The following is a 23550-nucleotide window of genomic DNA, read 5'->3' as shown; positions in this document are numbered from 1 at the left end:
TTGTGATGCCAGAACGGGATGCTTCTTCAAGCTGGCCATGCAGATGTTATTATTATGAACATTTTGTCTTTTTTGTGCTTTAATCAGCAACAAAATTGTTAATGCTGACATGTAAAGGCATTGTTCCAGGCTGTTTGCAGTCTCAGAAAGCATTGTAACACAGGTTCACAAGCAGTCCACGCTCAGACAATCTTTGGATTCCTTTTAAAGAATGTGGTGCATGAGATTTCAGCTATCCATGAAAAATTCCTCTACTACCATTAGACAATTTAATTTAACAGTTGGCAAATCTGCCCTCAATATGTGTTAGGTCCAGATTTAAATGTCCACTGATCTCTTCCAGGAAAAGAAACAGAAACAGTGAAACTGACCCACTTTGGATAGTTGTTACACTGGGGGAGACACTAGAAAAAGCAATTGGGGCTGGAGATTTAGAGAATACTAGCTAGGATGGCACATTAATTAGAGTCAAGAAAAGCTACCAACTTCAGAGCCACCCTTCCTTCTTCCCAAGCAGGAAATTGTACCTATTCAACTAACTCTTGCAAGGAACAGGAAATAAAATGAGGGGTCTGAATAGTTTTCTGGCTTCTCTACTAAAATACTTGCATAGCAAAGCCAATGTACTCCAGGCAATAACTGAAAGTTGTGCAGAGCACGGAGAGCGTCAGGATGCAGATAAGGCATAGAGCTGTTAAAAGAGTGTTGTGATTTATAGAAAAGAAACACCAATATTTTCACCTTTCTAAAACCTTAACATTTTGTTTTCATTTGTTTTATAGTTTCACGTATTATCTAAAGCTAAGGAAGGGAATAATTTATTATTAATATTAAAATATGCTTGAGACTTTTTGGAAAGATCAGAAAGATATCCAGGACTTTAATATCTTATTTATTTATTAGTTAACTGTAAGGTAGCTGATTTTCCACAGTTTATTTTAATTATTTATAAAACAGGTTACAATGAAAGCCACTGTATTTCAAAAGGCAAAACATYTGAGCTGTTAGGATCAAAGTGATAACTATTTAAGGAAGACACAAAGTGAAAAAGAAGCAAGGGAAAATGGAATGTGCTCATAGGCTCAGGTGGCTACAGTCAATACTTTAGTATTTGACTGCATCTTGGAATGCTGGAAAGCCAAGTGCCTTGGTTACATTTGTGCAATGCTACCAGAGTCAGTGAGACTAAGCGGCAATGCCTGAGAACAGAACCATCCCTTCTACCTAATTCTGTAGGTCATCCGTGTACGCAAGAATACAGATTTTACTACACAGTTCAAAATTGTATCTGATTTGTGGTTTTCATTCCTTAAATATTGGCTCTTCAAGGGAAAAAACAAACAAAAGTCAGAGTCAGGAAACAGCAGACTCTGCATGCTATGCTGTCCTGAAGAACCTTTGTAATTTTCAACAGAGAAATTCATGGCCTAGTAAAAGCATTACATGAGGAACCAGAAGAATGCACAGAGAGGGAGAACATGACACAGAGTGGAGCAAACATTACAAATAAAAGGATGGGCCAAATAGACACTGAGAAGCGAAAACTATCTGGCAGAAGCTGTCTTTGAACAACACTTCTTGTGAAACAAGAAAAAATGCCTCCCCTCCCCGCTTTCCATTTAATGAGGATTTAAACCTTCCCTTTGCTGGGAAGCAACAAAGGAAGAATGATGATTACCATGCATGTTTGTCATTTCTCATACTGAGTTTTGAGAAGACTTTTTCCTTTCTCATGAGTTTTCCCAAGGAAAAGCTTTTTGTGATAGGTATTTCTTGTCATTCAGGCAAAGGACAACACTTATAATCACAAAAGAACCCAGAAGTCCTGATAGATTTTAAGAATTTAAGCACTACTTAGAAGCAGCTATATGAACTAAATGTAAAATCAAGTATTCAAAAAAAGTTAAATTGTCATCAATTACACTGTAAATAAATCGGATATTTTCATAAACATCATGTTTTGTTTTATAATTATTTTCTAAATCTTTTCTTTGCAAGAATTTCTTAGAATTTCTAGTAGTTATATCTATTTCCTGAGTGTCCTAGCCCATAAGGTCTTACTGATCTCTCATCATTTGGACCATCCCTTGGTCGTGCAGCATTGTGAGACATTTCAGATCTAGGATACATTGCTACATCGTATTTCTGCAAAGAGATTAGAATTAAATTGTTAGCATTTGACATACACTTCTTCATATGCTTGCTATTAAAACAATTATCTAATCAAATTATGTTTATAGATTTGAGTATTAGTTTCTGAATTTATGTGCTAATGAATGGGTACTCAGCAATATCTGTGGAAGATTATTTTCATGCCAATAACTGAGTATCTTAGACTTTGTGTGCAAAAACTGAAACAGGTATTGAAACATGTAAAAACGTTTCAGCAGGGCCTTTTAGCAGCTGCAGCAGCAGCTTCAGAACATTTTGTTGCTATTAAAGTAATTTTTTAAGAACTGAGGGGGCTTCTGTGGCATTTCAGGAGAGCCAAAGGAATCACAGGGCTAACATGAAGGACAAAACATGGCCAGATATGGCCACTTACATTTCTTTTGACCTTCTGCAGATCCTTTTTAAGTAATCCACTGACCACAAGTCTACAGATTCCACATGGAAAACCACTACTCTAGAAGGAGAATCTTGTATTTTCTTTATCATTTTTCCATTGAGTTAATAGCAAGCAATTAGGAATGCATGCGCGCACACACACACACTTAAAAGTTGGAATACTCACAAAATTTTTGTGCTAATGAAATTATTTTTGTAGCTATTAAGTGACATTTATAGAAAAAAAAGAATACCTTAGATATCCAAGATAGGTAAATTAAGTTGCAGGCTCGGATATAATGTATGCCTGGCAATAAATTTACTTGTACAGTAAAATACACAGATAATATTTTCAGCTTAAGGTCAGTCAAAGGTCATTTCAGCTCAATTTTATTTAATTAATTTTCGCTTACTCCAAAGGCCCATCTTTTTTAAACATTCTTCTGCAGTTCAAACACGAGTCCTTCTGAACTGAGTGTTCTTTTCATAAAATGTTAAAATTTTTCTTTTTATGGTTAACTTTTCCTTCACCAATCTTGTCTTTTTTAAACTCCATTATGAAGAGAAATGACTATTTTTTACTAACAATTTATACCAAATATTGGTAACTTCCATATAGAAATAACCCAAAAGGCTCATTTACATAAGCAAATTGTAATCACAAACTACTGAAATATCACGCTGTGATCCAGAAAGAGGTTGCTAATGCATTTTGCAATTTTGATGAGGCTGATTTTTTAGGCACGGAAAGAACTTACAGTAAATAAATCCTTGTCTACCAATCTTTCAATTATTAGGGGGAAAAAAAAAGAGAAGTCTCATAGAACACTTAGTTGTATAAATGATTTCATAAGTTACGGGATAAATAATTTAATTTATCCATACATCATACTATTTGTACATGAAACATGACATCATACTATTTGTACATGAAACATATGACAGCAACTTTCCATGAAGCTTTAACTATTTGAATTATTGGGTTTGGGAGGAAGGGGAACCCCAGACTCTCAAAGGAAAAGTGCAAAGTACTAATAGTACTGTTAACTGTCATATTTTTGACATATCAGTGCATATTTAGTTATATCATTAATCAGTACAGAATTTGGGAAACTATTATAATTTTAAACAAGTTTACATTGTTAGTAAATGTAACAAGACAGTTGTTGCAAAAGAGTTTTTTATATTACCATTACAGGAGTTTTCAACATGGCTGGAAACTAATGGCTTGATTTATTGCATTATTCCAATAAATTCACAAAACTTATGCTGTCACAAAAAAGGCGTAGCATTGGAGAAACTGACACAGAACTTTTAAGTGTTTAGTTTTCATGTCAACCAAATTCCCTTCACTGTACAGTGAGTTAGAACACAGAATGCCAGTAATTCCTCTGCTATAGCTGCAGGGATATTCCTACATTGACTCCAGTGTCTATTCTCACTGAAAGGGCTGTCTTGGGCAACCATCCCTCAGCTCAGTGAAAACCTGTTTTTATGAGTAGTCACATCAAGGTGTAAATGACTCAGAAAATGATTAAATCATTGCAAAAATTATCCAGTCTAGCATAGAATTAGTAGATATATAATATCCTTGAGGAAAATACCTGTATAGTAAAAGGTATTTGTAGGCCTTTTATTAGGTCACATCTTTATTTAGTGACACAAATACTACCAATTTGAATGATGATAACTTGTTCTCAGTATAAAGACACAAGATGATATAACATATACTCATACATATATTATTTATACATACCGGATACCGTCTCTCCTCTGCATAATCTGCATAAGGCAAATTATTGTTTGGATAGGCAAATCTATCATAGTCCCTTACTGGATCTGGTCTCCTCACTGGGGTGGGACTATGCAAAAGTAAATAAATAAATAAATAAATATATGAACAAGAACATATTACAAATTTAATTCAGTATTTGTTTAAAATGAAATATAAAAATAATAATGCTCACAGAGTTACTGCATGCATGACATTGAGGCAATCACATTAAGACATCTACATGTCCTGTCTCGTATAAGTTCATTTTACCCTCAGACCCTCATCCTGCAAATACAGATAAGTGAATTTAGAGATGCAAGACATTCTCTTTGAGCATGTTTTTTACAATATGGATTGTATCTAGCTCCATGTTTTTAGTGCATTCTGTTATGACATAGCACCAATCCCAATTTGGTTTTATGTCACTGAACAGTGCTGTAATATATAATTTTCAAATTTGGGTCCTTTTGCAAAGTAACACAATAGTAAATAGAATTCTACAATGACAATTCTTGTTAAATATTTTGTAATAGTAGAATATCCATTACACCAGATGCAGGAATACTAGGGCAAAAATGCTAATAACTCTTCCTTGTTTTCTGCCCATTTGCACTGAACGTCAGCTAAAATTACTAAATTGTATCTTACTTGGTAGTCTCTGCTATTCATTTGTGCTTTTCAGCTTTTCAAGTCATATTTCTCATGACAAAATCTTCCCTGAAAATGAACACCTTTGGGGAGTAATTTGAATTAAAGTATCAGTAATATTATAAAGATTTATAGGATACATTTTCCCAGAATATAAAAGCTACACACAATTTCTTCTGCAAGTAAACAGAAATACAAAGTTTCTGATATAAACAGAAACTCTAAGTGGCACTGTAGTTAATCACATAAACCATCTTTGAATGGCTAAAACTCTTTACACATAAAATGCATATATTTCAAATCTGGGTTGTATGGTTTTAGGGTATTCATTGCCTTTATTTATGTAAACTCTATTAGAGCTGCGGGGTTCTATGGTTATTTTGATGACATATTAAATACCTGATATAGCTTCAACATTTTCAATGTTTGTATATTAAAAAAATAAAACCTTCTCAATAGACCAAAGTATCAGAAAGCTCTACTCCTTCTCTGTAGGAGAATTTGGAAGCTTGACACTTTATGAGGAAAATACTCTGCTATCATTTAGTTCCTTCACGGTAAATACATTCTCTGCAAAAGTTGCAGGTAAGGACTGCAACAGTTGGTAGGTGTTAGTGAGAAGGATTAAAGTGAAAAAGCACAACTGATGAAACTCTGATTCCTCTTTTGCCTACCATTTCCTACAAAATGGTCATAATGAATACATTTGTAATTTTTAGAGGAAAACCATACATGTTCTTTTACAAGCCTATGAATAAATCAGTATTTTAGGATTTAGCTTCAGAAACAAGAGAAATATATCCTAACTTTTTATTTTTAGTGATACATGGGGAAAACAGAATTTAAGTCAGCATACTTCAGAAATATTATATAAAACCTAGGTAACATGAAGTCTTATGCAGCAAGCTGATAGATTTAGTCCTGTGTACTAGTTCACATTACTAATGATGCACAAAATAGTCCTAGAATTCTTACAGCAACACTGTTTGAATTGAATATATTAGAATATATATAAGAAAAAATTCAGAAAAACAATCTCTGTCAAGGACTCAAACTGTAAAATAACCTATATGAGCAATGTAGTCAAAAGCTTAGCCATTGTTGTCATGACACTGGCAGAACTACACAGCAATTCCAGTCTCCAAACCAAAGATCACGTATAAAGTGTAAATGAGCAAATAAGACAGAACAGCAGCATACCTGTAATCTTCTAACTGACTTGGGGTTGAGTGCCGATCAAAATCTTGTCTTGTCAGTTGAACTTTTGGCATTCTCGTATTTTGTCCAACCCAGACATCCTATATGTAGGGGATAAGATGGTTTCACAGAGCAAAATGACAAGTTACAGAAGTAGCTTATCAGGTACAGTATATTAGCAGTTGTCTTTGATGTAAAAAATTGTATAAACCCAGTTGTTTACCAGTTACAAAATACTGCCTTGGTCTACTTTTTATTGACATGTTCTAATATGTATAAATGCAATTTATCTAAAAGACTCAGAGGAAGAAAGGCCTTTACATACTTGAGTAACATGAAAAACATACCGCTAAGGCATAATAGGGAAACAGTCCAAAGGTTAGTCTCTGCGCATTTAAGTAAACTAGGTATTAAGGGTCTTATCAAAGCCTGCAAGTTTTGCTGATTCTGTCAATTAAACATTCCAAAATGATGTTGCTCCACAGTGGGTTTACCCTGATTTATTCAAAATTGAGTCCAAAATTAAACTAAATACAGTGATTGATAATTAAAATCAATTTAATACTGCTAAAGACTGGCTTCTGTCTTCCCAAATGTATTGCTAGAGGAAGAAGGAAAACATCATGAAGAATCAAAATAAATATTCTATATTGTTTATAAAACTATTAATGATGTTTGTTTTCTAAATATATCTTTCCTTATGTAAAAATATAATGACCTGAAGTAATTTTCAAAACAAGGTAACCTCAGGAGAGGAGCAACATTCAGCATAGTTCATCTGCAAGAGCTGCAGCTATCAGAGGCAAATTTCAGCTTCCTCTTGCCTCGCTCACAGCTTTGGTGACAGTTTCCCAGACCACAGAGCAATGTACGCACTAGTCTGCCTTGTCGTCATGAAAGCAAAAGCTTGGACAATAAACAACAGAGTTTTTACAAGCTTATGTTTCCTTGTCTAGCATATCTACCCAGGAGATGAGGCAAGCAGACATATGCCATGGACTACCTTTGGGCTACAAGTTGCCATCTGAAATATGAGAAAGTAGGAAGTACTGCAGCCCTTACCTGAAGTCATTCTTTATACTTTACAATTTCTTACATGAACACAGCATTTGGCCTAACACAGGATTTGGCCTAATTCAAACCTTGAAAATGATAGCATCATATATATCAAATTCAGAATTATTTATATATTAAATTAAACAGCACCATCTCCTGGTGAAAGTAAGTTCATGCCTCATTTATTTTTCATAGCATTTCCAAGATGGTAATATTTTACAACTTATTTAACAGCAAAGAATATATCAGATTAGATTATTTTCTTTTTTTTTCCTGCAGACAGCATACATTGTCTTCTTCTCAGAGAGTATACACTCCTTTATACATGATCACTTAAAAGTACAGCTCCATAAAAATGAGTGAGGGAACAAACACATATAAAATATATTCCTGTTCATCTCTCTCTGTATTTCATATTTCCTGTTCTCTTTTTGAAATTTATTTAGCCATCTTTTCTTTTTGATACTCACTAATACAAGTGATGATCTCTACTACAAAGAACATCTCGCCTAACATAGATGATTGGCAGGTCGTTACCTTAGTCAAAACGGCAGTGCTCTGGCACTTTGGGGATCAAAGTTCAAATCCCAGCTCAGTCACAGATTACCTTTGTAATCTTGTAAATGACTCAATCTACCCTATCTCACAGGAACCTTGTAAAGGTCCCAGTAAAATACTCCGTTACAAAGGTGATGCAGGTAATTCCACTTCAGATTTGATTTAGGGCCTTCTTCCTTTACAGAAAAAAAAAATAAACCAGGAAATGGTTAAATATTCTAGCCCCAATACCTATTTCATTTGTAGGCAGGGAATTTTAAATACATATGGCCAGAACTGTGCCGAAAATGCTTATACATTAAGTAGTTATGCACTATCATTCAAAAGACAGTGCAGCTGAGAAAAGACAAACATTACATTTGCTATATTTGGCCATATCCTCCTGATTATCTGAGCTGATCCCCCAACCTCCAAAAATGTCATTGGAAGGCATCACTCACAACATGAAAAGGAAAGAAGGGTCACATTATTGCAATTAAGCCCTCCCATGAATTTTTATTCAGTTAAAAGTGGATTGAAATATATTTGAAACAAATACTTCTAATTCACATAAAGTTTTAATCTTAGATTCTGGGCTCACAGAACTGTGTGGTGTTCATTCATAGAGGGTCAGATCCTCAGCTAGTAACAAGTGGTTTGTCTTCATCGATTTGTGCAATTATGCTGCTCTGCACCAGTTGATGACCCCATACATCTTCATTCCAGAAATAAGCCTGATCTGTTGTCTCTGAAGTAGACTACATAGATCAGATCTTTACTAGGTCTCTTTACCTGTACTCTTACAAGCATCTTGTACTTGCAAAATCTACTTTTGCACATAAGAATATAGGAAGAGACTCACTGATTCAGGTCATCTAACATATTGAGAATGGCCAGTTGTGGAAGCATAAGAAGATAATAAGAAAACAGGGTAAACATCTGAAGTATTACTGATACATTGACATAACTTCCAGCCAGCTGCATCTAAGGCATTGATTGAGCTGGAGTGGAGTCTGTGGCTACGTTTGCGATAGCAAATAAAGTGGACCAGTACAAGTGGGAACCCACACTGACTTTATACACTCCAGAAGGGTTTGCTTTGGATTAGTCTAGTTTGACCTGGGCACTGAATGTTCATTAGAGGTTAAAGCATGTCTTCTACTTTGTTTAATCAGAAGGGAATCAGTTTGTGCAACCCCAGGCTGCTCTGAGATGTGAACCACAGCACAGTAAGCTGGGACAATTAGGAAATTATCTACCTGAAAGCACACACCCAATCTGAATACCCTTCAGAATATATGTCTAATTTTTTAAACCAATTTATACCATGACAACATCCTGCTGGATTCCGTACTTTACAAAAAAGTACTTCTGTTTAAAACTCTTGCCTGATTTCATTTGACATTGCCCAGTTCCTGCATTAAAAAGAGGGAAGAGTCATTTCTTATACAGTCTGTCCTCATACAGAAGTCAATACTGATGCCTCTGAACCTCGGGATGTACTACATCCCCCGTTGAGAGGGGGGCTCAAAATTACATGCAGTAGTCAAAATGTGGGCATAACTAAGATTTGTACACTGGCATAATAATGTTCCTTGTATCATTTTTTTCTTCTTAAAATCCCTAGCAGCTCCTGTCGTTTTGATTACATGTGAGCAGCAAAACAAACATCTTCAGAAAACTCTACACAAGATACCTCTTCTGAGCTCTAATTTCTCATTTAGAGATAATTATCACATTGCAAAATTAAAGCTGTTTTCTTATGTGCATTACTTTGCATTTATTGAGAATAATTTAATTTGTCATTTTCTTGTCCAGTCAGTTATTATTGGGAACTCCTTCTGTATTTCTTCATAGTAAGGCTTATTTTTAAACTATCCTGAGTACTGTGGTATCATCAACAAAATGTGCCACCTTACTAGCAACCCTTTTTACCGGATCATTCATGAACACAACCCAAATCACTATTGATAGACCTCATTTAAGAAAAAAAGCTTAAAGCAGAACAGCCAGTCTTTCTTCTGGTGGGGTATAACTAGTTAACAGTCAAATGAAACTGTGGGTGTGGCTCTTCAGCAGCTTATACTGGTTAAAGTCTGGACAGCCCCAAACTCTTCTCCTATGGCTACATTCCCCTGCCTCTTTCCTTGCCCTGGCACTAGTACTGGTCTTACCACAACATGACCTAGTTCATGGAGCTGATCTGGCTGGAATGAGCACCAGTCAGCTAGAAGAGCACAGTGAGGACACGAGTGAAGAGGCTAGAACATGTGGCCTGATCTCATACACAAATTACCTTTCTTCTTAATGATGATCTTGTAACTGGCCTAGTAGGTAACGTTTATTAGGATATCTTTTTTAAACAATCCTTAGTTCTTTGTTTTTTCCTATGCAAACTAGATTCACTTGATCCTTGACAAAGAATTTCACCTTCTCACATGCACCGAGATGATCTTGGAAACCAAGTACTGAGTAAATAAAACAAAGATTTTAAACTCAGATTATCTTTAGTTTACTAGCCGACAATTCTGTGCTATTTGTATACCATTTTGTTGAGTCACAAAATCATGTCTGACTTCCAGTGGAATTAGTAGCATGCGAGGTGCACCACGTAACGACATCTCTTCTCTTACCCTTGGCAGCTGCTGAGAAGCATGTCCTAAGTTATCAGCCAGTTCAGCAGTATATGCAGGATTATGCTGTGACTCATGGTGTGGAAGACTTCTCCGTTTCCTGGTGGAGGGAAAAACTCAATGTGAATTTTCTGCTTTAGCAATAGTTTTGAGGGTCCTCATGAATCTTTTTGTGCTGCAGATTTGTTCAACAGCCATATCACAAGTTTAAATGTACTGTGACAATGAGTATGTGAGAGCTACACATTTTTGCAGTTCTTCCATGATAGAGGAAGCACCAATAGTACACACTAACAGGGCTCAATGAAAGAAGAAATCCCCCCACATTCTCTACATACTTGGGACAGACATCAGTGAAAAAAAAACAAAGCACTGAAAGCAAACAGCAGCTCAAACTGCCAGTGCCTAGTATCACAGAATGGGAGAAATAGTGCTTAATCTGCAGGACTCTTGGTCAGTGTTTATTGGTCTTATTCCAGTTTTTTTAACTTGTAGAAATACAGCCAACACTTAATAGCAAATAAATCAGTGAGACAGATTTGGTAGCCTTCAGTTAAAGCAGTAAGCCAGATAAAGGACATATTCATTTTTAAAGCTTGCCTGGTTAGTCCTAAAGAAGAGAAACAATGACCTATTTTGTGTGAAGTTCTGCATGCAATGATAAAGAACTGAATAACTGTAAACTGCTTTGATAAGATGTCCTGATTTATCTCTAAACTGTGTAAAGAATATTTTGGCAGAGCATGCTATATGGGAAGCTTGTTGATTTAAATGTCCTGAGGTTAAAAATTCATCAGAATACCAGACTTCTTTTGCTTTACTTCCATTTTGATTATAAAAAATACTTTTAACTGTGTCCAGAATAACTTACCTGGATTTTCTACCTTTACAGTAGTACACACACTGAAATATTACACCAACTATGAAAGACAGTGCCACTGCAGGAAGAACAGCTACTAAAATCAAATCCAGTGTGTTCCAAAGTTGGTTGCATTTGGGACCCATGTACCAATATTCCCTCCAGCCCACTCTGAAGTAATTACATCTGTGAATAAAAACATTAATTTTTAGCAAGATTATCATAATTTAAAAATAAGTAATACAAAAAATGAAAATATTTTGCTCTATAATTATTTATTGAATACTAGAGGGGTCAAGAGATTAAATATTTTCATTATCTATCTGAAAATATTATTTAACTGAGATACACATCTTATTCTAGATTTGGTGCATATGCACTCTGCCATGTCACTTGCCATGAACCAAGAACTATGTGTCTAAGTTAGCATAGCAGTGAGTCCAAGATAATAAACGGTACTGAAAACAGGGTATATTATCCTAATCACTGTATGATTCAGGTCAAAGATTTTTGGCCAGCTGTAAGTATGACAAAACTTGCGTAATTCCCAAATAGCCTATGAAGATATAATTGAAATATCACACTGTTATCTATCACTATGATATTGATGCACCTCCAACAAAAAAGCAGTAACACAACCCGTAGTGGATTCACAGAATATGTCTCCTCTGCTTTTAAGAGTAAAAATGATAATGGGATGAAAATGTTGCTTTTCTTTAAAACTGAATCACTTTTTAATTCAGGGCTTTTTTTTCCCTCCCAAAGCACCACTGGCATTGCTAATAGAAAGGATATCACTAGAATGGAATGTCCCTAGCCACTGTTATGATGGAAAGGTTCTTTTGAAGAGCATTTTGAGTCATTTGCTGATGCAAACACTATGGATTTGGGTAACCTTTTCTGGAAGTTTGAATTGGATCCCCAGTAGTGAAAATACTTGTCTTACTTTATGTGCAGTATTTATATTGAGATGGACATATATTTTCCATCATATGTATAGTTTCAGGAATGTAGCATTCTATTAGTCTGGAATTGCACTGAGCTAACATTTAGACAGCTTGATATCGGCATACTCATTTACCTGATCTGGTATATTGGCTACAACTGTGGCTCAGCTGTGTTTGCATGAACAACAGAATGCTGTAACTGGGTCATAGAGAAATTATTTCCCTGAATCATTCCGGTAATCAGACGAACTTCTGCACTGGTATTTTCTTGCTGACTTCCTGCTACAACAAGTCTAAGGGTCTAACTCTATGTAAAAAAATATATACTAGATAAGGGAACAACATTTTCCACTCAAATGACAAGATATTTTTTAAAGAAAATAAGCAATACATAATGGATAACAGGGAGTTTATGTATCTGAATGATTTTTAAACTCTAAAGAAATTTGGATCAAATTGGAAAAAAAGCAACTTGACATTACAAGGCTTATTTCAGTTTATAAGTAAAATATCTGAGACAACATCGAGCATGTCAAAACTGAGGATTATAATAATTACATGTAATCTAAACTATGAATTTGATGACCTACATACATTCTAAAAAGGAAAATGCTCACTCAGATCCTTAATCTGATGTTTGGTAGCAGATTTATGAGTTTATGCAGACTGTGAATGAAGATCAATATCCTCTTTCATGGATCACATTGCAGGTCTAATTTTAGTTCATCATTAATAATACATTTCATGAACTGCATTTACATAGCATATATTTAAAACAATCCTTACCTACAAAAAGGTTTTTCATCTTTACATTGACAAGAAATATTAGTTGGACAGAAGTTATCTGTATTACCCAGACAGTCCTGAAAGTCACCAACTCCTGTGCAGTTGGCTGTAAATTAAAATAAAACAAACATTTATTTAATGCAATTAAATATATGTAATATATTGTTAGTGGGCTGTATTTCTAATTTACATCAGAAATTTAGGCTTCATATGAAATACTTTGTAAACGATACTGAATCATACTTTCCAATGACTTGTACCTTCACGATTTTGAAATGATTTGAGGAATGAAGATTTACCCACTGAAATTACTTTACTTGTAACTTGCACTCATCTTCCAGTTTGTCCTTTATTAGCCAGTAAATTGTACAGCTCATATTATTATGATTTCTATCATAATTATATTATAACATTCAAGTGTGGCTATATCTAAATTGTCCTATATATAATCTCTGGATTCTCGGCAAAGGGTAGAAATCATGAAACCTGAAAACCCATTGAGAGTCACACCCTCTATATATAATCCTCATAAAAAACTTTTTGTGTTTTGCACTGGGATTATTCCTTAGTTGGTATACAAAAGGATTTGTTTTGCATTAACGTGGGTTCTGCCCCATCTCTTTTACTGTGCAAGCACTGTATGCTGTAAATTATGTTCTAGAAGTTGAGTGCTTACAGTACTTCGGAGTCTAAAAATAACTTCCTATCATCAATCTTAATCAGACATCAGAACTCACCATGCCTGACACTCAAACCCTATATTCTGTGCTACCCATTTCTTTTCTATATAGGACTGACTGAATGCTGTAGTCATCATTCGTATCAGTGGGCTACAAGCTGACCAGAGGTTCTGGTATAAAACCAGTAAAGCCTATGATTTAGGCAGATGTACCTGAAATCTTGACATATAATGTATAACTGAATGAGCAATTGCAATACACTACCAGATAAATTCAAGGAGAGAATAAAAACTAGAAAAATGTACATTGCAAGGCCAGACACTATTATGATACTCAAAAAACCAAAACAACCCATACAGCTGAATATTATTTTGGATAAGCTATTCTGAACAAGAGGATATCCCTTTAGAATGGAGCCCTATGGCCCGAACTGGAAGGAATCTCTGAGATCATTCTGAACCTATCCAGGTAACAGGCAAGAAGAAAGTTGCATCAGAGCATAGTTAGGACCATTACTGTATTGTTATTCTAAGCAGGGATTCTACACCATGAACAGGTGGATTAGCAAATTCATGACCAATGCATTGTTGAGCTAGAGAAATTATGCTATAGGCAGCCTTTATTTCAACTGTAAAAGCCGCCTTCTTCTCCCTCCCTCCCCACTTCCCAATACAATCTAATCCAATATTTACTGTAAATCAGAGATAAATCTAAATGTGTATCTTTGTAGTTATTCTAATTCCATGTGAAATTACAATTACACAGTGATCAAGGCTTCCATTCATACAAATTTAGTTAAAAACATCATATCCCTTTCTCTCAAAAGGGCATCAGAATCAGAGCATTTTCCAAGACTGTAAATATGGATCGTACTTTATGACTGTAAAATGCAGAACATTGAAAAAAAACCCCAAACTGGTAGTATTTAGCACCATATTAGGCAGAAGATAAAAAACAATAATGTTTTTAGTTAACTGTATGACCAGTGGTAGAATTACAATTCTTTTAGTGCTGTTATACTGAGGGAGTAGAAAATAACCTAATTACCAGTAACTGGTAGCTACCAGTTAAAGAACAGTGGTGATAAATAAATAAATAAATAAATAATCATCAAACTACTATGAAATCTTCCCATTAAAAAAAATTCTGCCCAATACTATATACACTAAGTCAGAGACATTTCCGTATAACTCATTTTAAATAATCTTTTTTCTGTGCATTCTGTCATGCTCTTAACTACTGATAGTTTTCTCCCTGTTCATCTCCAAAAATATTTCTAGAAATACTTTCTATAATAAGTACGTATATATTTTTTTCATACACTGAATAGTTCTTACTGAAAAAATGAGCCCAAACATCTTACTCATTAAAAATATATCCTATTTGACATTGACAGGTCAACTCAAAATGGCCTGAAAACACCAGAAAATATTTGTTGTAATTCATATTGCTGTAATCTTGCTAATGCATAGAAGTACAGAATAACAGGTAAAAGTGCAAGCATTTTTGCCTTGTATACCCATGTCTCTACAAAATATCACCATAATCTTGGCAGTAGAGAACTCAAGAGCTATGAAACACGTAACAGCAAACATATATAAAGCAGTTATCACACAAAGGTCTTAACATCTTTGTTGGTTTTCCATATTTAAAAATAAACTTTACCTAAGCCATAAGGAGAATTTTATCAGAAGCAATACCACTGGTATTGCAATACCATAATACCATAGGTAAGCCAGAAATCTGATAGAAACACCCCTTTTTTGACAAGCTATAAAGCAAAAATGCAACCATTCCTTACGTTCTGAAGCTTGTTGACACAGTGAATCGCTGGCCATCAACAGAACGAGAAGCAAGACTTTAACACTGGACATCCTGAAGCCGACTGTGGTAACAGACGATTTCTTCTGGGCTTTGTCAGTAGCAGAACACACTTTTCTTTCTGATACTGTTTTTTTGTGCAACAAGTCAAGGATCATGGATTTTGAGCTTGTTTTACAGCATCCTTCTCTATAAAGAATTACTAATTAACTTACATCAGATACAACTTCCTGGTAACTTCTTCAATGTATTTTCTTTTACAGCAGCTGAGTAGTTCCATAAAAATATGTTTCATTAACCTCTGAACTTCTCAATATCTGAATACATATGCAAAGTAAGCTTTTAATAACATGAGTTGCAACACACTAAGATATCTGTCACAGCATTTATTTGTTCTCCTTCTAGAGTTATGTTACCTTTTAAAGATGACAAACCTTGAATGTATTTGAATACAAGGTGCCTTGAATATATTCTGTTTTTAAAGAAATGTCAAAGACAGATAAACACCCTAAGGATGATGTTCTTAAGACGTTTTTGTTCCTACAACAAATTAAGTCTTGCTACAATAATTACTGCAGCTCTGGTTGCAAGGCATTGCTAGAGCACAATAGTATGTTATTGACACCTCTTCCTTCAACCAACGTCCAGTTTGAGAGAAAACTTGTTTGCTATCTTTTTGAATTTTGCATGATTTCGTAACTTCATGATTTTACCCAAATTTCTCCCATAGTTTGACATTAACTATCATACATATCCTTCCTCATTGTTGCCATGTATGTTTATAAATATTCAAACCAGATTCTGAAAGGAAGTTAAGCATCCTTTTTCTTAACTCTGAAATTTCTGTATTGGCTAGACAAAAATTCTTACACTACCCCAATTTCTCTGAATCTTTTTAACTTTTTTAAATAAATGTGGAATTACACTTAGACTTATTTCAGTTCAAACTACAACTTTATTTAGATATTTTTATTTTATCCCCATGAATAACCAGACTCTAGTCCCTATCACAACCTGTGGCTAAACTGACCACAGTTGGAATTGAAACAAAACCTAACTTTACAGCATGCTTTTCTTCCCCTAGATTCACAAAAAATTTAAAAGCAGAAGGATCCAAATACCCACTTTAATGAGATTCACCTTCAGGAATAGGGCTATATGCAGAAAAAAAAATACATTGACTTTTCCAGGTATTTTTAGCATTGTTCTTTTGGAAAAGTTAATGCATGAGTTTTAGCTTAAGTGGAGGCTTGCATTGATGAGGACATCTATTGTATGCTAGCACCCAGCCAGAATATTAGTTCACAAATAAGTGACATAAATACATTTCAATTACAGTGCTGACTATAGCAACACTACCACTTGCAATTTTATGATAACTCTTATTAAGATTTTATTAGTGACCCAACACAGCATTGTTTCATATGTGATATCGAAAAGGAATACATCTGAAAGTCTTAGCTCTCTTTTCAGATAATTTTGTTTTTATAAAAAATCCCCCAGGCAGAGAATGATTTGAACCAGAGAGAGTGGCTTTATTAGGCTTATCTATCTATCTGCTAATGAAAAAATTTCTCCAAGATTAAGAGTTATTTGCACCCATCCATGGGTAAAAAAGAAAGTAAAAAAGCTGACTGCATAAAATGGGGAGATGCATTCTTGGTAAAAAGAGCCAGAGAGGAAAACAAGCAGAAATGTATTTTGAAAACTAAGATGGAAGGATGGCCTTATTAGGCTACAGTTCAGAAAAGAGACTGAATTATTCTTGCTACTCATTTTCTTCTCTACATGACATTCAGTCAGTAATGCTTCTATGCAAGTCTTCCTCTCCGGTCCCTGAATCTTCCCCACACATCCAAGATTCCTGCACATTATACTCCTTACTCTTCCCCACTCACTTCTCTTTTTAAAAGAATTTGAGTGCCACCCAAAGAAATCGTGGAAGACAGGTCCCTGTCAGGGGACAGAGCTTTCAGTACTGCTCTCTTGGGACAGAAAACACACAGCAGCCACATGCAGCTGCTCTACACGGCACTTGTGTCTAGCATTTTACAGGCCTTCTGCTTTTTTCAGTTTTAAGGATTTGATTTGAGCAATCCCAGCAGCCTGCCATTTCATGAGCCTTAGGCCATGGGAAAGATAAAGATTGTGATGCCAGTCTCCATTGTGACTTCCCACCTGCTTACATGGTGCTAGCTTAAAAGAAAATAGAAGATCTCAGGGATATGCAGAAATAAGATGTAACCAAAGCAGTGGCAAAGAGTGAGACCAAATTAGTACCTTGGTGAAGGAAATAAAGGAGGAGGAAGAAAACATTTCTGTTTATTACCTTCTCAAAGTTTCCCCTCTGACATGGTGAATGAGAAAGACCATATACCAAGTTACATCCCAGAGGTTCAGCTCTCTACCTGCAAGTATCTGATTCTCTGCTGGCACAAGTTTCTTCCAAGCCAGGCTTTGATGCTGGCACCATGAGCTGTTTCCAAATTCATCCAGCAACACCTCAGGACTGTCCCAAAATCCTGCGTCTCATCAAAGTAAGACAGGGGAAGGAATCTTAGGCAGGGATGTAGCATCTTTTCCCTTTCCCTAGATTACTTTTTAAAGTCTTACTAGAATTTTTTCCTGTTCACCATTACCAAGGTGAGCATTTTTTCCAGCTACAGCTAAAGTATGTTGTTATTTACACTGTTCAAATGATCCACAATGTTATAGTTAGGAATGCAAGATGGGCTCACAGCTCCCACATAGCAATCTGAAGGGTTTTTTGTATTGCCAATTTACTTCCCCTTTGCACTTCAGTAAAAGTTGTTACCTGTCCCCTCCCACGTGTGTCTCATACTCGTTTCCCACCTTTCCTCCAAGATTGTCCTCCTTACATGATGTTTTAATCTTCTCTCTTTCAGGTTCTTTTTCTTTCAAAAGTATGCAAAAATTAATCCAAGTGCAAGTAACTGTACCATGGAAAAATAGGCAAAGAAAATGTAGAGAGCTATCAAGATGTAAGGATATGATTTAAATGTTACCCTAAGCTCTCAGACTGCTCCTCAATGCCACCTTCCCCCATCTACATTAGAATGCTGTGCCTTTGTAAACTCTTAAGCATAAAACTGCTCTCTCAACCCATAAATTCCTGTGATGTGTAAATATTGGAATGAATTCAGATGATTAAATTAAAAAAAGTAGATCTCCTGATGTTCACAGTCATTAACCTTTTCTTACTCCTGAAACCTATAATTTTCTGACCTATGGCTTGCAACAATCTTAAAAAGGTAACAAAAGCTCTATTAATTTGAAGCTTTTAAATTGAAAAATAAAAAACCCAGCAGAATATACAACACAGGAGATGGTACTCAACTGGCAGGATAGAGACTGTTATGCTGAGCAACATCACATTTGTAAACTTTGATTTCTGTGACTCCACATACAGCTTGCATATTATAAACTGTAAGACAAGATACATAATTACAACCCAGCGCTACAAATATTTCATGTTAAAACTGGGTTGCACGTAACTACATTTAAAAGCAGTCAAGTACACTTCTACACTATTTTATTTTTGAACTGGTAGAGCTACTATTTATAGGTGAGCTCTGTGCCTATATGTGAGTTCTAAAACATCAACTGTGTAACCTATTGCCAGACTGAGAATAGAATATTTGTGAGTAATTTTGCATTACAATAGAGAAACTGTCCTACTTTGCACTGACAGTAATTTTACGCATCAACACTTATTGGCCATTCAGTTTCCCTGAGACATGAGAAAGATGAAATTAGAACAGGATGAATTATTCCACTATCCCTCTCTTTGGACATTAATTTCCCCAATTTACTACATATAGACAACTGAGTCTGCAATAAAGTGTTTTGTAATTTAATAAATACCAGATTGTGGTGGACTGTTATTTTGGTCTTGGTTCAGTCAAGAACGATTGGCTCACAACCTCCTTTATTCAAAAGATATCAGTTATGATACACAGTGGTGATAGTTAATTAAGTAATTATAATAGGTCATGCTTGAAATCTTATTGCATGGGAATGACTCCCAGTGCTTACCACTGGCTTCAGAGAATCGTATCAACAGCCCACTGACTGCCTTAATTAATCAAAGCTAACTCCTACAAAGTATTACTCACAATATTGTTTTGGTCAATGAAAAAAAATTACAGAGAAATAAATTGAGAAAAAATCCTTTTGTCATTATAAATAATATTACTGATGGGTGCAAAATAAACAATAGCGAAAGAGTATGGTAACTGCATCATGTTGCAAATGAAATACATTTACCTAGAGTGCAAAACTCCTCCAGGGAAGTAGTTACTTGGCTTCAGAAAAGGCCACTAGAGAGAATTTTATTTCTCTAGTTACTCTGTATCCTGTATTCATTTACCATTCATTTACCATAGTCCTAAAGTAGCAGTGAATGTTAGGAAATATGTACACTCTTATACAAAAGTTGTAATTTTGGATGATAGTCTTAGATCAATAAATAGGAAACAAAAAACAGCAAGGGCCATGAGAACAGCATTTCATTGGTGTTGTTGATCTCTTCTGTGCTGGAGGTTTTAAATCTCTTCAATATCAAACTTAATTTCCCCTAAAAAATTTGTTTATTCAATTTCAGAGCTGACCTTCACTCAAGAACTCAGTCATGGTACTTGATTCTACAGACTCACATTTCTAAATTGTTTTTTCCAATATAAAAACATCTACACAAGTTTACCTGTAGATTACTGATATAACACTATTTCTCCAAACATTTACCTAACTCCCATAAAAAGCAAACTCCTGCTACCTTTCGACTCCTTACAAAATCTTTACTTTTGTAAGTGTTCACACAAATCTATTCCTCCCTGCCAATGACTTCAGAAGCTGCAAAACTGAGGGAGAGGAGAGTAGGAGGGGGAAATGAAGATTGGAAGAAGGTGCTCCAACACCAAGTTGCTATTATTTACATCTATTATTAAAATTATTTCTATTATTTATTTAATGGGTGATTTCTAGGAAGCTATGAATAAGCTACAGATCAAGAGTTTGATACGATACACTGTACAACCAACACTTTGTTTTTCAAATGTTTTAACAGTCTTTATATTATGATGAGCAGGAAGCCTTTAAACCTAGAAGGAATGTGATAAGGGACACAGTAGGGCTGTGAACTCAAAAGAACTCCTGGAAGGGGGAAGTGCCCTCAGCTGCCACAGGTACCCTGAAGGTCAGCCTGAGCCAAGTTACAAAACAGGTGGGAGAAAGGGAAAGAAGAGTTTCTCTGTGCCTTTGAGACTGAATGTATGCTCAGAAAGGTCTGTAGGGCAAGCTGGCCACGAGGCTAACTAAAGCAGATGAGACTGGAGCTGAAAAGGAATCTGGTAATGATATCCATATCTAGGACTAGTTTTGCTGGTTAATTTCTCTCTTTTCCAACCTTGTTTCCTTTCTGAGAAAACAAAGGAAATACCCCTCTGGCAAGGATGAATGGCAACCAAACCAACTGACAACTCTGCACCTCACCCCCTTTTCTCTTTCTCTTTTAGAAAGTCTTTTCAAAATTCTCAACATTCAGCAACAAACTGTAACATTCTTTCTAAATAGATAGTTAAAAATTAAAATGGGAAAGGGAAAAATACAAGTAACAAACCACACTCAGCTTCATGCTTTCTCCAATGCCTCAGCTGTATACTAGGTTGCAAACAAGGGAGAGGATTTTAATATTGACCTACAAAATAAATAAAGGTTAGTGGGCTAACATGCAAGAGTGATACAACAGTGCTCTTCAAGAAATAAAGGCCAGTCTTTCCAAAAGTTTAATCTTACTAAATTCATACATTCCTAAGCTTTAGAACTGTATTTCATAAAATCAGCATAAATGGAGCTGAATGTGCTGTAAGCAGAAAGGTTTCCCATAAAATTGTCTCTCACCTTTTGTCACAGCTATGAGAGTACTGAACATGAGAAACTTGACTGTCAGATCCTGGTCAACAAGACCTGTATGTTTTGAGCATTTTCAGGCTAAACAGGCACTGCCATCACTGAAGGTCTTGATGTACACTACGAGGATGGAGATTCTCTGTCTAGTATTCCAAGCGCCGAGACCTGGAGATCTAATTATTCACTTAGATTAACCTAGAAACACTCCTTATGCTCTGTAGTGCCAATTTACTTTATCATGATCATGTGATTTAAGTATTGTAAAGACATTTAATTGAAAGCCAAATAGTCACACTTGCATGAAAAGGTTTACCTGAATGACAGTTAGCCATGAGGATGCAAACAAAATTTCCTTAAGTTTGAGAGTAGTTAAAATCACTGCTTCCTACAGAGTTATCTGGAAATAAACTGAAGAGAATTTGGGATGACATTTCTCCCTGAAACCACAGATTTTTTTCCAAGTAGTTCAATTCCAAAATTACAGTGACTTTAGTGACCTTCTCTAATAAAAAAGTGCAATATTAATGCTAAGTATTACTTTGGTTGCATTGTACTCAGTTTACACAGTGCTGCACGTTGCAGTTTTGGCAGTAGGCCAAAATTGTCCATTTTCCTGTGTTTCAATCTACCTTAATGATAAATACTTGTTCCCTGAAAAAAACATTAACTGCCAAACAAGATCCTGAACCTGCAATGGCCTCTCTGTGAATGCCTCTTGTCATTCCAAAGACCTATATAGGAGTAAATGGGGATACACACAAAGTTTGTGAAGGATTAACTTTGCACTGAAGTTAGCACAAGCATTAGTTTTTAGGATGGTGCTCTGGAAATTTCTTTGTAACTGATAAAATCTCAACAGAGATTTCTTCATTTGACAGGAACGAGCTGCTTATGAACATAAGCCAAATGCAGTCACATTAACAGAGGAAGGTAAACTTTAACCTTTACTTTTCAACACATGAATAGTTACCCATAAAAATCAATGCCTGGCATATCATAGATTTTGAAAGATCACTTCTTTGTCTGGAGGCCCAACCTCACGGTAGTTTTACACATGGGATTATTTAGAGTTAAGACCGCTTCTCAGCCCTGCTATTACATTACTTCACAGCAGATCTCCAAATCACACTCAGCTTCCTCATCTAAGAGCAGAGAAATTCACATACACCTCACTAAAAAAGAATTTAAAAAGTGGTGCGATCCCCCATTAGAAGTGATGCAGGAGTGTAAAGTACCAGTCTGTACACATGCTTTGTTCTTCTACTTGACACCAAATTTCTTCTCTGGTTCAAGTTCATAGCTGCTGAATGCTAACCTTTAAACACAGATACTTCATGCTGTGTGCTAAATAAAACCCAGTGCTTTTAAATTTGATTAAAAGAAAGATGCATAAATGTAAATTTACGTTTTTTAATCTGGTGAGTTGTTCTAATTAAATGGATCATGATATTCCTTTAATACAGTTAATATACTACTGACTTTCTATTGCATGCTGACATTTTACTGAATGCAACAGGTTTGGACTAGGCCTCACAGAACGGCTGTGGAGGTCATCAGCAGGTTTCTCTTTTCAATGCCTGGCTAGGTAACAACAAATAAAACAACGGATTAAGATTATCCCTCATAAACCTAAATAGCTTTTTGCATTAAATTCCACATACCCATTTCTTTCTCTTATCTTCTTAACTTTTGAACATTCAATATCAAATAGAGTTAGGCATTTTACAACTACAATCTAGGTATAGACTATGCCTAGACTAATTTTATTGCCTTAAATAGAGAGCTATTTAACTAAAACAAAGTTACAGAACAAAGTTAATGCTGGTAGCTGTTCAGTTGCTCATTAGCTTTAATCTTAATTTCAGATTTGCTTCAAGATGGCTTTGGAGAGCACCCTTTCTACTACTTAGTTGCAGAGGTTCAAAACGAGGAACAAACAGAAAGCAAGCTACAAACGTCTCAAAAGGCTTACAAATAAAACACATAAAGGTTATCAACACGTAAAAATATGATTCAGCTTCAGTTCAGACCTATTATCTGATCACAGCATGGGAAATGCATGGAATTTCTTTCAGTTGTTTCAGTAAAAGCAATTTCCATCAACCCATAAATGAATGGTCAGAGAATGAACTGCATC

The 23550-nt window shown here is 35.4% G+C and overlaps 1 protein-coding gene across 1 annotated transcript; it reads right to left on the bottom strand.

The window, feature by feature from the left end:
- LOC112963829 lies at positions 1-19055 on the bottom strand. The gene is made up of 10 exons (XM_026061253.1): positions 18301-19055; positions 17815-18013; positions 15466-15674; positions 12985-13090; positions 11264-11437; positions 10393-10492; positions 6170-6267; positions 4304-4409; positions 2062-2145; positions 1-201 (listed from the first exon to the last, which is right to left on the bottom strand). The coding sequence occupies exons 1-10, from the start codon at positions 18323-18325 to the stop codon at positions 166-168; spliced, it is 1137 nt and encodes a 378-aa protein (XP_025917038.1). The 5' UTR covers positions 18326-19055; the 3' UTR covers positions 1-165.
- Positions 19056-23550: the final 4495 nt, after the last annotated feature.

This window comes from Apteryx rowi, unplaced genomic scaffold, assembly GCF_003343035.1.
Source record: "Apteryx rowi isolate R43461 unplaced genomic scaffold, aptRow1 scaffold_179, whole genome shotgun sequence".
In the NCBI taxonomy this organism is placed as follows: domain Eukaryota; kingdom Metazoa; phylum Chordata; class Aves; order Apterygiformes; family Apterygidae; genus Apteryx; species Apteryx rowi.
Note: the sequence above shows the minus strand (reverse complement) of the source record. Positions and strands in the feature narration are given on the sequence as shown.

What these genes read in the sequence shown, in the direction of transcription:
- LOC112963829 (XM_026061253.1), bottom strand. Translation starts at nt 18,325, where the DNA reads ATGAGACACACGTGGGAGGGGACAG. An exon ending in GTGTCAACAAGCTTCAGAAC is followed by an intron (nt 13,091 to 15,465) that starts GTAAGGAATGGT and finishes TTTAATTTACAG; the next exon opens with CCAACTGCACAGGAGTTGGT. An exon ending in GTCCAAATGATGAGAGATCA is followed by an intron (nt 202 to 2,061) that starts GTAAGACCTTAT and finishes ATTCTTTAAAAG; the next exon opens with GAATCCAAAGATTGTCTGAG.